The sequence below is a fragment of the Cyanistes caeruleus genome, chromosome 2 (assembly GCF_971803275.1).
Source record: "Cyanistes caeruleus chromosome 2, bCyaCae1.hap1.1, whole genome shotgun sequence".
Lineage (NCBI taxonomy): Eukaryota > Metazoa > Chordata > Aves > Passeriformes > Paridae > Cyanistes > Cyanistes caeruleus.
In genome coordinates, this window is record NC_141702.1 from 7,584,449 (window position 1) to 7,599,090 (window position 14,642).

The 14,642-nt window shown below is 37.6% G+C and overlaps 1 protein-coding gene across 3 annotated transcripts in view; it reads left to right on the forward strand.

Moving 5' to 3' along the window:
* ATAD2B (ATPase family AAA domain containing 2B) overlaps positions 1-14,642 on the forward strand; it is a 76,191-nt gene that overhangs the window by 1,914 nt on the left and 59,635 nt on the right. For all 3 annotated transcript variants that reach the window (XM_086875684.1, XM_086875685.1, XM_086875686.1), the window contains exon 2: positions 13,839-13,993. In XM_086875684.1, coding sequence (XP_086731810.1) covers positions 13,839-13,993 — 155 coding nt within the window. The remainder of the gene's footprint in view (positions 1-13,838; positions 13,994-14,642) is intronic.

Genomic DNA, 14,642 nt, shown 5'->3' on the forward strand with positions numbered 1-14,642 from the left:
GGCAAATCAGAAGGATGTCACCTGGAATTCTCACAAAACCTTTTACCCCATCCATCCATCCATAAAATACTAAGCCAAATACAAATCACTGGTGAGATATCCTGTACCTTCTATGCCTCTCTTTCAGTTCTTTCATACTTCACAGTTCTTCCCTTCCCCCATCTTACTTTTCCTTGTTCCCTATTTCTTCCTTGTTTAATTTCAGTGGACTCCTGGGGATGCAGCACCATGGTTGTAAAAAGCTGTTCTGCTTGTTCCAGTGTGCAGTTTCTGTTTATTCATATCATGGGTCTTGTGGTTTGTGAAGCAAAGTTTGAAGTAACCCTTACTGGCTTACTTCTCAGGGAGTTTACTCCTGCTAAGAAAAGTATCTTGGGCTTCTTTCCAAGTATTTCTAATTCATGAACAGTGTTTTTTTTACTACAAATCATTAAAATGTTCAATTTATGTTATTGTCATGGTGTAAGGAAAGGAGATTGTGTAAAATATTGTAAATACTTCTCAAGATATTTACCACATTTCTAAAGGAGCATTTCTTCTAAAGTTAAATGTAAATTTTGGTGTATGGGAATGAACTTGTTTCACTTCACAACACATCTCATATGTTTGAGGTGGATTTTTTCTTTCCATTTAAGATGTAATTGCCAAATATGAGCAGAAGTTATTCAAGAGGGTTTTTTTTCTTTCTTCCCCCATCCAGTGTGTTTTATAAAATATGTATATCTCACTGTATTTTAAAGTTGTTTTTTTATAACTCTTTATATTCTTCAGATGTAAGTACTGTCAGCAATACAGCGTCTTTCTGAGCTTCTGAATCTTCTTGAAGTAGTGCCAGAGAAGGATCTCAGTGATTAGGACATGAATAAGTATAGCAGTAGGGAGACAAAGCCTTTGCTTTTGGAAGCGACTGTCGGGAGACAGATAGTGAGGCTGTGTTCAGAAAGCGTGCTGGGATCGTCTTCATAAAGTTGTATGTTTTTTGTTGTTTTGTTTTTGTTTTTGCAGTTGACTGGAACAGTTTGTCCTTTCTAAATCTTTTGGGTGTCACATCAGAAAATCAGCCATACTACCAGCAGTTAATCGGGTTAATGGGCAGCTAGAGTTTGAAGCTCTGGCAGAGATGAGTTGCTTCCTGTTTGCAGTGTGTGACTTAATTTTCTTGCATGGAGCTTTCACCGGGACTCCCTGAGAAATGCTCTTCAGTGGGAATGTTTGTAGCCACCTTTCAGAATATCTTTTAAAGGATCATCTGTCTGTTCCTTATTAGCAACAAAAACAGAGTTAGTAACCTAATGGCCTCCTGAAAGATGCTGAGTAGACCAAGTGAGAGGATGGGACTTGCCTTCTTCCTCTTCTGTATCTATTTCCTATTTCCTTCTTCCTTTTTCCATATGGCTTTTTCTGATAGACATTTTTTGTGGGTTTTTTTGTTTGTTTTTTCCATTTGTTAGAGGTTTTTGCATATATTTATAAAGATAGGCTTGACTCTCTCCTTTCCCAGGAACTTAAGTTTCTCATCTTCTGCTTCAATATTACGCTGAGTTATATGCAAATAGTGTCTTTTTTTGTTTGATCTGAATCAGTACGCAACACTCATTTTGTGGAAATGGACTGTAATAGTCTAAATGCCTTTATCATGTTCAGTGTATTCCCTCAGTAGTACTTGCTCAGCTTGGAGAAAGCAATGACATCAGGCTTTGAAAAGCAAACTGGTTTGAATTATTGATTGGCAACCACGCAGTCAGTGATGGAGATGAATACGTGTGTGTCTGTCTGCTGACCAGAAGCCAGATTAAAATGAACAAAATCCCTCACTAAATGGATCAAGGAGCCAAGAAGTTTATTGTCTGAGATGATGTCATAGCAGAGTGCATAGAGAGGGTACAGAAGGGAAAAACTGGGCTTTGTTTTCTTCCTGTTTCCAGTATTGATTTACACACTAGTAGATCTTGAAGCTATGCTTACATAAATATATATTCTGTTGTTATACAAATTACACATATGTGTATAAAAATACAGATTTTTTTTTTCTTCTGTGCTTAAAAATTTGGGAATTGTTCTAGCTTTATGTTAAAGCATTCTGTCAAGAAAAGCTCATCAAAATCTTCTACAGAGACATAGAATTTTAACACAGGGCATATGGGTTCAGTGGATTTCATTCACACTATGAAAAAATTGAGGAACCTGTGACTATAAGTGGTTAAATTTGCAGTTTATATCTAGTTATGTCTGATGTTTTCAGACACTGAGTTGTGATTGCTGGTAACACTTTGGCAGCTGAAAGGATTTTTCTTAGTCCTCTCAAAGCACAAATCAAAAGTGTTGATCAAGAATTTATTGTGTAATAAACACTCTTAAATCATGTCAGTGTACTAGTTAGGCATTTCAGAAATGTATACAAGGTTAGCTTAATTTAATTAGCCAAGAAAGCATTAGCAGTGCCTTAAAAGCTACTTGAGGGCACGGTGATAATTGTAACACATGATCCTGGCTAAAAGTAGTGCTGCCAACCTTGCGCGGTGCAACTTAGAGCTCTCCATTGTACTTAATTGCTAATGGGAGCAATTGGGGGCTGCAGGAGTGACATCGGGTGCTGGAGTGTGGAAAGGTAGAGAGCCAAACAGCATTTCTGTGACCTGTGATGCCAGCATGTTTCAGTGTCTCTCACTGTAGTTTCTCAGTCTGTAGCAGTAGAAGTGTTTTCTGATTTCTGGGTCATAATGCACTTGTTGCTACATTTTACTCTTTGAAAAGCCTTTAATGGTCAGGTGTTGAAAACAGAAATAGGTTGAAAGCATAGAAAATGAAATACTTATTATGATTTCTCTTAAATTACAGGTTTTAAAGATAATCAATAGAGCTTTCTAAAAATCAAGTTTTCCTTTATGAAGAACTCTGATTTGCATATTTTTTTTATTGTCTGTGCAAAGTATCTCAAGGTGTTCTGGGTGCTCTGGTGTTTAGAATCAAGCTATAGAAAAAGTTAGGTTTTCCTCCTTTTGCTGGATAAATGACACTTGCTGGCCACCTGCACGTAACAGTCTTAAAGAAAAAAGCTTCTATCCAATATCTGTGTTTTAAAGAACTGCATTGCCTTTGTGTTCGAGTTTGCAGTAGCATCAATGGAGGTGCTGAGGCTAATGCTTTTACAGTTCTTTGAAATACATCCTGAAATATAAAGCCTTGTGAAATTATTCCAAACTATTTAATTTAAAGAAAGATTCCCAGGAAAGCTCATCTTTTCAGTGTGTAATAAAATCTTGGGTTCTTTTTGGTTTAGTGGTCTGCTGCTCTTTTGGGATTTAGCAGGGGAAAATCAGTGTTCTAAAATGAGTTGTGCAGGCCATTCCTTGGCTGTATGGTGTTAATACAGCTGTGACCAGTGGGAAATGGAGCAATTGTTGGAAGCAGTCTTAGTTCAAGGTTCTGTCAAAATACCATACAGCTGGCATTTGTGATCCTTTTGTGGTTCTGAAGGGCTGTCCTGAGTTTGGATTCTTACATATCCTGCCAGATCAGTCCGGGCCACTCTCAGAAGTCAGGACACCTGAAGTGTCCGTGGTTTGTTTTGGGAGGCAGGGGTGCATCCTGTTGGAAGCTGGCTGTCCTTGCTGTCACGCTGTTCTAGGACCTTCAGAGGAAGCAATCTAAGGGCTAATCCAGTGAATGGATAAGACCTCTGAAGAGTACTCAGGAAATGGTGTTGATGTTTCATGTGCTGCATTGCTTCCTCTGAATATTGGGCTTGTCCCAGAGTAATATTAATAAAAGCTGCTTCTCCAACTACTGTCTCTGTCTGAACTTTATACAGAAGGTTTGACCCATGGCTGTGAGACAGCCCAGGACAATTTTGCAAGAGTTGTATGCAGCTTGGGGTTATGCAAGATCATTAGCTCAGGTAATTATATTCTGGTCACCTCCATCCCCCTGCAGTTTCAGTTGCATGTGGTATGGTTTTGCACATCCTGCCCTAAATTGTTGAATGTTTGCTATGCTGTGGAAAAGTTTTAATTCCAATCTAATGACGCTTTGAATGATTTCTTTGTAAAAGTTTATAAAACCCATCTTAAACTGAAGCATGCAGCAAGTAGGCATCAGTGAGCTGAAGCTTTCATTGCTGTGAATTTTGTGTTCTGTTTTGTAGCTCTGACCCACTGAAAGATTGCTGATTATTTATTAGATATTTTAGCTGTAATGGATTACTTTTTCTGTGAGTAATACCACTCATGGACCCATTTATTGCAAAGGAAGCTGACAATATGTTTTTCTCCTTTTTTTGTGTACACTTCATGCTTTGCTGGTTTTTCTAAACAATATTTCAGTCTGATTTCACTCTTGAAATATTGTCTTCATTACCTTTGATGGGATTTTCATGGTGTATTTTAACCATTAATTTCGCTTTAAATTGTTCGAGTGTTGGTTTGCATTTATACGTGCTTGGATTCTTTTTCTGAATAAATTTAGTTTCTTTTTGCTTGGTATTTACTAAAACAGGCAACTTTTCAACCAGTTGTAAGATTAATGTGTAATCTTCTGTAAGCGTTTTCATTTTGCACTGTGTACATGTATGCTATAATAGCTTCAACTCCTAGCTTGAACTAGGAAAGAGGCAGCTTTAATTCTCCTATTAGAAATACAGAACTTAGAAGCCTCTCCAAGTTCCATAGTTCTTGTAGCCTGTACTGAATTTTGTGGTTTTACCTTTATGCTTCTAGTAATGTCTGTTGATGGCCTAACTAACATAAAGCTTTGATAGAACGTTTGTATCCAGTTGTACTTGGAGCAGATGCTTTGGTTCAGTTGCTTTCATAACTTGGGAAGAGGGCATTTTGCTTTTCTCTAGCCTCCAGTCAGTTCCTTCATTTTAAATGGATAAATAGTTGAGCCAAGCTATTTAAATAACCTGAAATGAAGAAGCTGTTCATTTTCTACATGTGGAAGAGATTACTTGCAGTGAAATTTGTTGCTGTGCTTCAGCAATCCCTCATTCCAAGTACTTAGTAACTATCCTTTATTATTTCTCTGATTGTCATTAAGGCTTCAAATTTCATTTTTATTATGAGATAAAATTCAGTACATTAATCTTAAGATTTCTATCACAATTTTACACAATTTCTTTCTTTTTTGAAAATACTGTCTTCAAGTGCATTGTAGCTAGGGGTGCAGAAGTGTTTTAAAATCCTATTTTTTATCCATACAGAGGGCCACCTTCCTAGTTTCCCTTGCTACAGACACTTCTTTGCTTAGTTCACTGAGTCTGTTTCCTGGTCGTGTCCAAGCCTTGGGGAAGAGTCTGGTTCACAGCTTCTCCCTCTCTTCTCTTTGCTATCCTCATTTAGATCATTCTGTTTTTTTATTTAGGTTTATAGTAGTATTAAAGGAGACCATGTCCTATACGCTTTGTTTAGGATGTGGCTATTAAACATAAACAAGATGGATTTTTGAGGACTGAGGGTAGGAAAAAACATTTGAATGTTTTCATCTTTTCCACATCAGAATTATAATAATTCTTGATTCTCAATTTATTAAATAAATATAATTTCTGTTTTAAAAGTCATTGTTAACAGAGTTTAGAAACTCACAGAACTGGTTAATATAGTGCTGACTAAAAACACATTGCTTCTAGTGCTTCAGTATTAAATAAAGAGGATCAGTGGTTTTAGAAACTTCCCTTAAGTGGATCTACTAGAAAAACTTCTAAGTGAGGTGTGGACCCCATACAGCAAGTAGAGAACTCTTCTCAGTGGACTTGCTCTTCTGCAGGTGTGTGATTTCACATGTGCTGTGAGCTGTGAGCTCTGGCTGTGAACTCTGCAGTTGTGAAAACAACAGACTTGCCAATATTAATGCTTGCCAGGCCATTTGATCAGCTGGATCAGGATCGCGTTTCTGGTCCAGCTGAAACCAATCCTCTTCTCCACATCCTCTGGCTTCCCCTTGCCTCCCCTCCATCCTTCTGATTTGATTATCAGATGAAATATCATAGTATCATCCTAATTTTGGTGAAGGCCCAGAGAAGAGAGGAGGAGGAGTTGTGGTGGAAATGCTTGGAGCGGGTTGCTGATGATGGGAGGATAAACCTCAGCTCACTAGTTATGGCCTCTGTCACAGTTTGGCAGAGGCTGCTCTGTAGGTCACTCTTCCTTTCATTCATGAACCAAGTAACCTGTAGATTGCAAGAGTTTTTTGTGTGCCACACTGAAGCTGTTGACAGGCACTCATTCACTGTGGATACAAACAGGTGTCTTTTTTTGTAACAGACAGAGGGGATAGTTGCAGGTGTGAAAATCCCCAGTTAACAGTGCTTTTATTTGTAACTTGTAAACTTTTAACTTTTCTCAAAAGCTTTCACATTTAATAAATTACCTGAATTCTAGGGTTGAAGAGTTCTGGGAAATAAAATGGAAATCTGCTAAAATAATAAAGCAGATTTTCCAGTGCAAGAAATATGTTTGTTTGTTTGTTTTAATCTGAATGAATGGGGAAGAATTTATTCTTCTGAAAAAGTCTAGATGATAGTATTCTTTTTGTTCTTAATGGCTATTATTGACATGAACATTGTTCACTGAAAAAAAATACAGGAGCTGAATGTTAAAAGGATTCAGATCATCCTGCAATTGAGGCATTCTTTACTATCATTACCACTAATGAAATACATCGTTAATAGTTGTTTATTCCAAGATCATCAAGCACTTAAGCATGAACATTATTTTTCCTTAACACCTGTGGAGAGCCAATGTTTGATAAATGTCTGTGTGCAAACAAGTGGAAATTAGAGAACTGCAACCAGGAGATGTGTTCTTTTAAACTGACTTCTTCTTTCAAGCTGTCAGCAAGGTTAATGCATCAGGGCCTTCATGAAACTTGGAATTCTCACTAATGTAGTTAATTTACTCTAATCCCAATACATTTATCTCTCAGATTCTCTTAATTGAAGGCTGAGGTAGAATGGTTAGAGTTTGGAAGGGATGTTGAAAATCATCTCTTCCCAACCCCCTGCCATAGGCAGGGACTCCATCCACAGGAGTTGCTCAGAGCCCCATCCAATCTAGCTTTGAAGTAAAAGTGCTTTTACACTAGATTTTTAGGACACAAAGATAGACATTCAGTCTTCAGCAGTATGTTGTATACCATCACAAATACAGTCTGCTGTATTATGCTCAATCTCATGTTCAGTCATGTTACCTTCTTTTCCCAGACAAGTGTATCAGGTCTTACCTCTTCCTACTAAGCAGTCAGCCAGTTGTCCCCTACATGAGGGGTTGAAGGCATTTGTCAGGAAAATGTGGGTTGAGGTGGGGAAGAGAGGAGCTAGTGAGGATGTGTTGGTGCTGGAGGGAGTGGGTAGAGTGTGGTGTGTCATCCTGAAATTAGGACAGAGTGTGGATGCATAAGTCAAGGTGTGGTGCCTGGTTTGAGCATGATCATGAGAGCGTTTCAGCTACTGAACATTTGTACCAAGCATAAGGGGGGTTTTAATATTTTTTTTAAATTTTTTTTATTTTTACCCCCTCTTTTTGTTGAAGAAGCTATAAGAAAAAGTGGTGAATTAAAAAAAAAAAAAAAAGAAAAGGAAATAGGATTTGAAGGAATTTATTAGGTTCTGGTCAGATGACATGATCACAGTAATAAGAAAATTTGTTGATCTGGTAAGTAGAATTTGGAACCAAATAAAATTTAAAATATCTTAAAGAGATTGTGAAGCCTTCTGATTTTTAAAAATTGTTTAGAATGCCTAGCCCAAAAATGTATTAGCCTAATGCTAGTAAAACCTAGCTCTTACCTGAGTCTCATCAATAGATCTTAACACAGATCTTTAATGCAATTAAATTTTTAGGAGTTAATGTTTTAATCCACATTTTTTGCCTTTGCAGAAACAAAGGAACAATTGGTTTTTCCAGAGTCACTAGACAGACAGCTAGACAATGTTTTTGGTGTATTTTATTGGTGTTTGAAATGTGTTGCCATTTCAGCAAAGGCAAGTTGTTAACTGAACAGTTATATGAGGGCAAGGATGAGACATAGGCTTAACTAATTGGGGTATTGGGACACAGTCACATTTTTTTCATGAATAACTGTTTTACTTTGTAAAGGCAATTTTATCTTTTTATACTGTAGAATACAAAAGTTTATTAAATGTACTAGATAACCATGAGTCTTTTAGGTCTTTTAATGGACAGCCTATTACAAGAAGTTTGCATGGACTGGTAGGAGAAAAGGCAGACCAGTTGTTTTCACATGTGTTTTTTAAATAAGAATCCAGATTAATATTCTGGGACGTGCAAGAAGATGTGTTGTTAATCAAAAAATGTATTTTAAATGAGAGAATAGAAAGTTAGAAATAACCAGGGGACCTGGATTTAGTTTCTCCGTAGTCAGTAAAAATTATCAAGATTGAGACCTATCTGAAATGATTGTCTTTTCAGAGAGTCAAATGAAGTGGAAAAAGTTACATTTATGTATATTAGAAGCTAGGATTTAACTAAAGTTAGAAGACATTTTTGAAAACCTGTGGCTGAAACAGATTTTTTGAAAATGTTTATTTCTCTATTTTAAGAGAAAGTAACTTTCAGGGTCTTTTGTGCTTGTTTATTGTGTTATAAAGAAAAGCTATTTGTGCATTTAACAAAATACAGGGAAATAGGATTGTTTAGCTGAAGATTGAATAGCAGTGCATTAATTTTAAGTCTTAGACATGGGAGGAGGCTATAGAAAAAACAGCTGCTGCAGCATTCAAGAGAGTGGGTTGAAAAGTTGCCTGAGTGAGGAGCAGTGAGCAGTGGTGCGAGTGTTCAGGGTGCGGCAGACACTCAGCAGGGTGTGCCCCACAAACCGTATGGCGAGGACAGCAAGTCTGACCATGGTGGATAGCTCAGATATTCATGTCTGCATGCCTGTGTCTGAGTACAGACAAACCTGTGGCAAACCAGACGGAGTCTTCTTCAGAAATTGCAAGGTGTGGTTGTGGTTTGAATGTTATAAAATCTCTTGAGAACTCAGTGAACTTGTGTTCACATGCTTGGAGATGCCAGTGGTAGAGATGGTTTGTATTCATCCTCTGTGTCCAAGACTACTGGATTAGGATTATTTTGGGATGTTCAGACCAGCAGTATAGTGAAGAGTTCTTCGGTTATTCTGTTGGCCAGGAGATTCAACTTAAAGAACAGAAGAAACAAAATCCCTGTACCCTCTCCACTTCAAAGATGCTATAAGTAATCTTTGTATTTTAACTTGGGAATTAATCAAATGTCATACTTTAACTGGTTCCTGTGATACACCTGAAGGCATTGTCAGTGAGTACTCCCCTGCAATGTGTGTTCTTCAGTCCTGCTGAAAGACTGTAATGGTGTAGTCACTGTTCTAAGAGGATAAATTGAGAAGGAAAAGGTCAGTTTCATTAATTGATTTCTAGTTTGTGTTTTCCAAAACTTAAGTACTCTACATGTTTTAAATAAAGCTCTGTTAGAATAAAATTAGTGTTTTGAAATTTAGGGATGGATAGAGAAGAGACTACAGGTAATAATGTATACTAGTGTATTTGTAGCTTGCTCATAGATGGGTATTAAACAGTGTTTCTCCTTTTCATACAAAGCAGAGAAAGCACAGAGATAATACACAACTTTCTGTGTAAAAATGTGTTTTCTTGCTTTATTATTAATTTTAGCTTTTGTTTCTAGATATATCAGTATCATTGTTCAAGTGCCTTCAGTGAAGGTGTGTTACCAGTTTGCCTCACTGCCTCTGCCTAAATTGAATCTTAGCTCAACAGCTGATTTGTGGTATTCATTCAGCTCACATTCCATTTTACTCTTGAATCCAAGGATAATGAAGACTGTGTTTTGCCAGTCTAGACCATGGATGGTATCCTGTTAATGCCAGTTATTTCCTTACGCCTTATTAGCAAGAGTGCTTTCTGTAGAAGGTGGTTCTGGTTGTTCTGGACCACAGCTGGACTTTGCTGGGTCTGTCTTTTCTGTTGGATCAGTGCAGTTGCACTAAATTTTGCTTCTTTCTTTGTACCTTCTGACACTATGTAAAATAATTTTTTTGATTCTTCTGTGCTTGCTTTTTCTTTGTTGCTTTGGTATGCTTGAAGGCAATTTCTGACATGATTAAGATTTTATTAATTCATATTCTCTGCATTCTCTCAGCATGTGAGTGCATTTGCTTCAGTGCCAGTGTTTCATTAGGAGCTTTGAGTTCAGTGCATTGGTTTCTACTTCTTCAATTGCATTATTAATTTCTTAATTTTTAAGTTTGATGCTTGTATCATATCTTTCTAGTCCCAGAACATTTTCATGATATCTACTCTGAAGTAATAAGTTTCTGGGTTGGAACTGAAGTGCTATTTTTAATCATTAAAGGTATAAATGGTTTGAGACCCAGTTCCTTGAGGGAGCAAGTTGAGTGCTGTGGAATCATTAGACCTGTTTAGCTATAAATGGGAGGAAGCAGTGGATAGACTGCTCTCTGTAAAGGCTTCCCAAATTGAAATTAATTTCCTTTCTTGTTCTAGCGTATCCCAGTTCGGATAATCTCTTGAGTGTTACGAAAACTCTATCTCTGTGTTTTACTGTAGGTAGTGAAGGTTCTGGATGGTAGTCTTACTTGATTCCCTAGAGCTTGAATTTTTAAGATTGTCTGTTAACTGGAAAATGGAGCTTGGATTCTTTGTAATATATTTAAAATTTCAGTAATTTTAACTTTCTAGAAGCTTTGTGAATATTCATGGTAAAACATTTTCTGTGTTAGTGTGTCTTATGCAGCATGTAGTCTTAACAGGTTAGTGTTTGGACTTGAGTATCTTAAAATTTAACTTGCTTTGTACTTGCTGAATTTGTGCATGGAGTTAATATGCAGACAAGTGAAGCTTAGCTGAAAATAATAGCCTGAACAAAGAATAACCTAATTAAATAAAGCCCTTAATTGTTAGTCTGGTTCCTTAGGCAGCTGCAAGGAACTGATTGCACATGTGGTCACACTGACAGCCTGCTCTTCCAGTTTCTGAAGCTATTTGCCAGTATACATTCGTTTGACAGCATTAGAGATCTCAAAGATACTCTTTTTGTGTAACTTTTATGAATTTTGTGAATATTTGTACCAGAGGAAACGTAAAGTAGTAGAATTTGTCTCCATTGCTGGTATTTTGTTTTAACTTGCAGCTGACAGGATAAGCTGAACTTGAGACTTGGGACCAGAGGCAAGGCACTGGAGGAAATTCAGAGAAAGGTGATGATAGGAGACTCAGAGGAGTTTGGCTTTTTGCATGGAAAGGGGTGGAGATGGAATACAGGAACCTGTGCATTACTAATTTCACTGCTGGCAAATAGCTTTAATGTTACTCCTTGTAAAGCTTTGTTACATGCTGCTTCATCTTTCCTGGTTTCATTTTCTCTGTCTTGCTTAGCCGGTTTCAAACTGGTTCTGTGGCTTACCTTGAAACTCTGCTTCCATCCTTCACAGGGGAGCTTGTGTAGTTTCGGAAAGTAGTTACTAAAATTGACCTAAGCAGGGTTGTATTTAAGTCCACAGGTAAACTGATGGCTGAATAAAGCAAAAGTATATGCACAAATACTTAGAGTGTTCAGAATATTCAGGCTATTAAAATTTTGTAAAAAGTTGGTATTTTGTAGTTTCAGAGTGTTACGGAAAACAGCCGGGTGCTGCCCATTTATTTTACAGTGCTATGAAGGGTGCAGGTGTTTTGTATTTAGGAGTGGTGGTAGTTATTATTTTTTGTAATTGCCTGATCCCTCAGTGAGATAATTAAGATCACTGACAAGGTAGGAAGTTAATGTAACAGAAGGAAAGTGAGCTTTTGAAGCTTTAGTGAGCTGGTCTGGTTTATGGGTGGATCAGATAGACATTGGAAGAAAATCCAAGGAGGTTGGAGCAATGCTGTGTAGTCAGGCAAGGGAGTGCATGGGCTCTCCTTGTGTCACAGTGGTGCTGAGCTGTATTGTCAAACTGCACCCATACATTTCGATTTCACTTTCTAAATACTGTGCTGTGATAGTCTCTCTTCCTTTCTTAAAAAAAAAGCCTTTTCTTATTTTAATTTTCTTGAGTACATGACACATGATGTTGAAGTATCTGGAGTACAAATCAGGTTGTTGTTAATAAACCCGGTGAACAAATGGGACTTCTGTCCTTAAACATCTCCTTGTGTTTAAGTAAAATTATTTCTTTGTCATAGTTCCAGTTCTTACTGACAATTCCTGGACATTAATATTTGAAAATCGGTTCTCTATTCTTGCAATAAAGGATATTTAGTTTTTTATTCATAGAATCATAGAATGGTTTGGGTTGGAAGTAACCTTAAAGATAATCTAGTTCGAAAACTTTGCTGTGGGCAGGGATACCTTCCACTATCCCAAGTTTCTCAAAACCCTGTCCAACCTGTTATGTTCCCTTGAACACTTCTAGGGATGGGGCAGCCACAGCTTCTTTGGGCAGCCTGTGCCAGTGTCTCACTACCCTCACAGTGAAGAATTTCTTTTTAATATCAAACCTGAATTTGCCATCTGTCAGTTTAAAACTTTCCCCCTTCTCTTGTCAATACACGCCCTTGTTAAAATGTCCCTTTCCAGCTTTCTTAGAGCCCCTTTAGTTACTTGCAGGTTCCATAAGATCTCCCTGGAGCCTTCTCAAAGATGAACAACCCCAATTCTCTCAGCCTGTCTTCACAGCATAGCTGCTTCAGTCCTTGGATTATCTTCATGACCTTCTCTGGACTCACTTCAACAGGCCCATGTCCTTCATAGGTTGTGGGCCCCAGAGCTGGATACAGGACTCCAGGTGGGATCTCAGGAGTGGGGAGGAGTCCCCTCCCTTGACCTGTTGCCTTTTTCCTGCTGATGCAACCCAGGACATTTGGCTTTCTGGGCTGCAAGAGCATATTGTGAGGACCTTCTTGTCAAGCAACACATCCAAATCTTTCTTCTCTGGGCTGCTCTCCATCCATCCATTTTCCACCCAGCCTGTATTTATGCTTGGGATTGCCTGGACCCAGGTGCAGGACATTGCACTTGGACTTCTTGAACTTCGTGAGGTTTGCCCACTGGGTGACATCAAGACTGTTTTGATGAGGTAAAATTTGTAGCTAATAGCATCCTGGTTTTATGGTTTGTTGTGGTAGTTCACTGAAATAGAAGTAGATCCTCTGAAGTTGGGTGTCTGTCCATTTCTTGTGTACAGCTTTGAAGTAATCCCTTGGTACTATCTCTGAGTTTTTGTCTCTGTTAACCTGTGATAAATGCAATGCTAAAAATCCCCTTTTGGTACTCTTTAGGTGCTTAAAAGGTTATGGTTACTGTGCATAATGCTGTTAATGAACAGTGTTGGACATCTGTCTGTGTGCTGGACAGTTTGAGGGGTAGAACAAGGTACTGGAAAACTCTTACAAGAAGGAAGAGTGTTTGTTCAAGTGTTTTAAAGAAAAAGACATCCTCAGTGGAATAAATAATTACTGTGCTTTGAAGTATCTTAATTTTCCACAACCCTTTTCTCTCTTTATGGTGTTACTAGCTCTTTTGCAAGTAAGTGAGAATAGCAGTGTCATGCATGATACATAAAAAATACAGTGGGTTATAGAAGCAGTACTTGTTTAGAAATACAGGAAAACTATTATGGAAGTCTAATATTTGAAATTAAATATTTTCATAGCTTCTGTTAATGTTTTCAGAATAAACACTTTTAATATTTCACACAGGTTGATCACTAAGAGTTTAACAGAGACTTTCCTTCCTTACTTACTGAGCAGAACTTTACTCTTTCTCTGTAAGGATATCTGCAAATGAGCCAATTAAGTATGATCTGATGCTTTTTTTTCTTTTCAGAAAGATGAAGGTAGTGATGCTAGTTTGAGTGATAGCCACATATCTCCTCCTGCCAAACGTACCTCAAAACATGCTGATCCTGTGTGCAAAGACAAATCAAAATCACGCAGTACTGGGCAGCGAGAGGAATGGAGCATCTCAGCTGGACAGTCCAGGTAATTGGTGCCAAGAGAAGAAGGAACTCCAACCAATTTTTTCTGTGCTGTTATCCCACTTATGCTGTTTCTGCAGTCAGCTGCAGCTCAGGAGTGTACTTCTGAAGCATGTTATTTTCACACAGTTTTTTTCAGTTTAAGACCCCAGGAATGTGGGTTGCATCAGTCCTCTCATTTCTGTTTCCTTTCTATGCATATTTGTGCAGAAAATATAAAGTAATTTTATTTGATATGCAGTATGAATTTTAAATTTTTGATGCATCCAAATTTAGTAATGTAATTGGTATCTTTATGTACTCAAGCTCTAAGAAGACATGACATTTTAATTAGGGAATATGAGTTACTGTCTTTGGAGAATGGGTAATGGTCAAGTTTATTTGTATTGTTGTTCAGCCTACTAAGTAAATTTTACTGAATATAGCCTCAGTCCTGCCACATTTTTATAACTTGAAGCAGAAGTAATTAATTTTATTTTATAACTCTAATAGTATTTTACAAAGCATCCTTGTGTTCATAAGGTTCCTCACATGACAGTGTACACAGTATGTTCCTGATCCATGAACTTTCAGTTAATACTGATTCTTCTGTAGATATGTATTTCATATTTATGTACATGTCAAAATCGTTCTTGCAATGATTTGTATGTAAG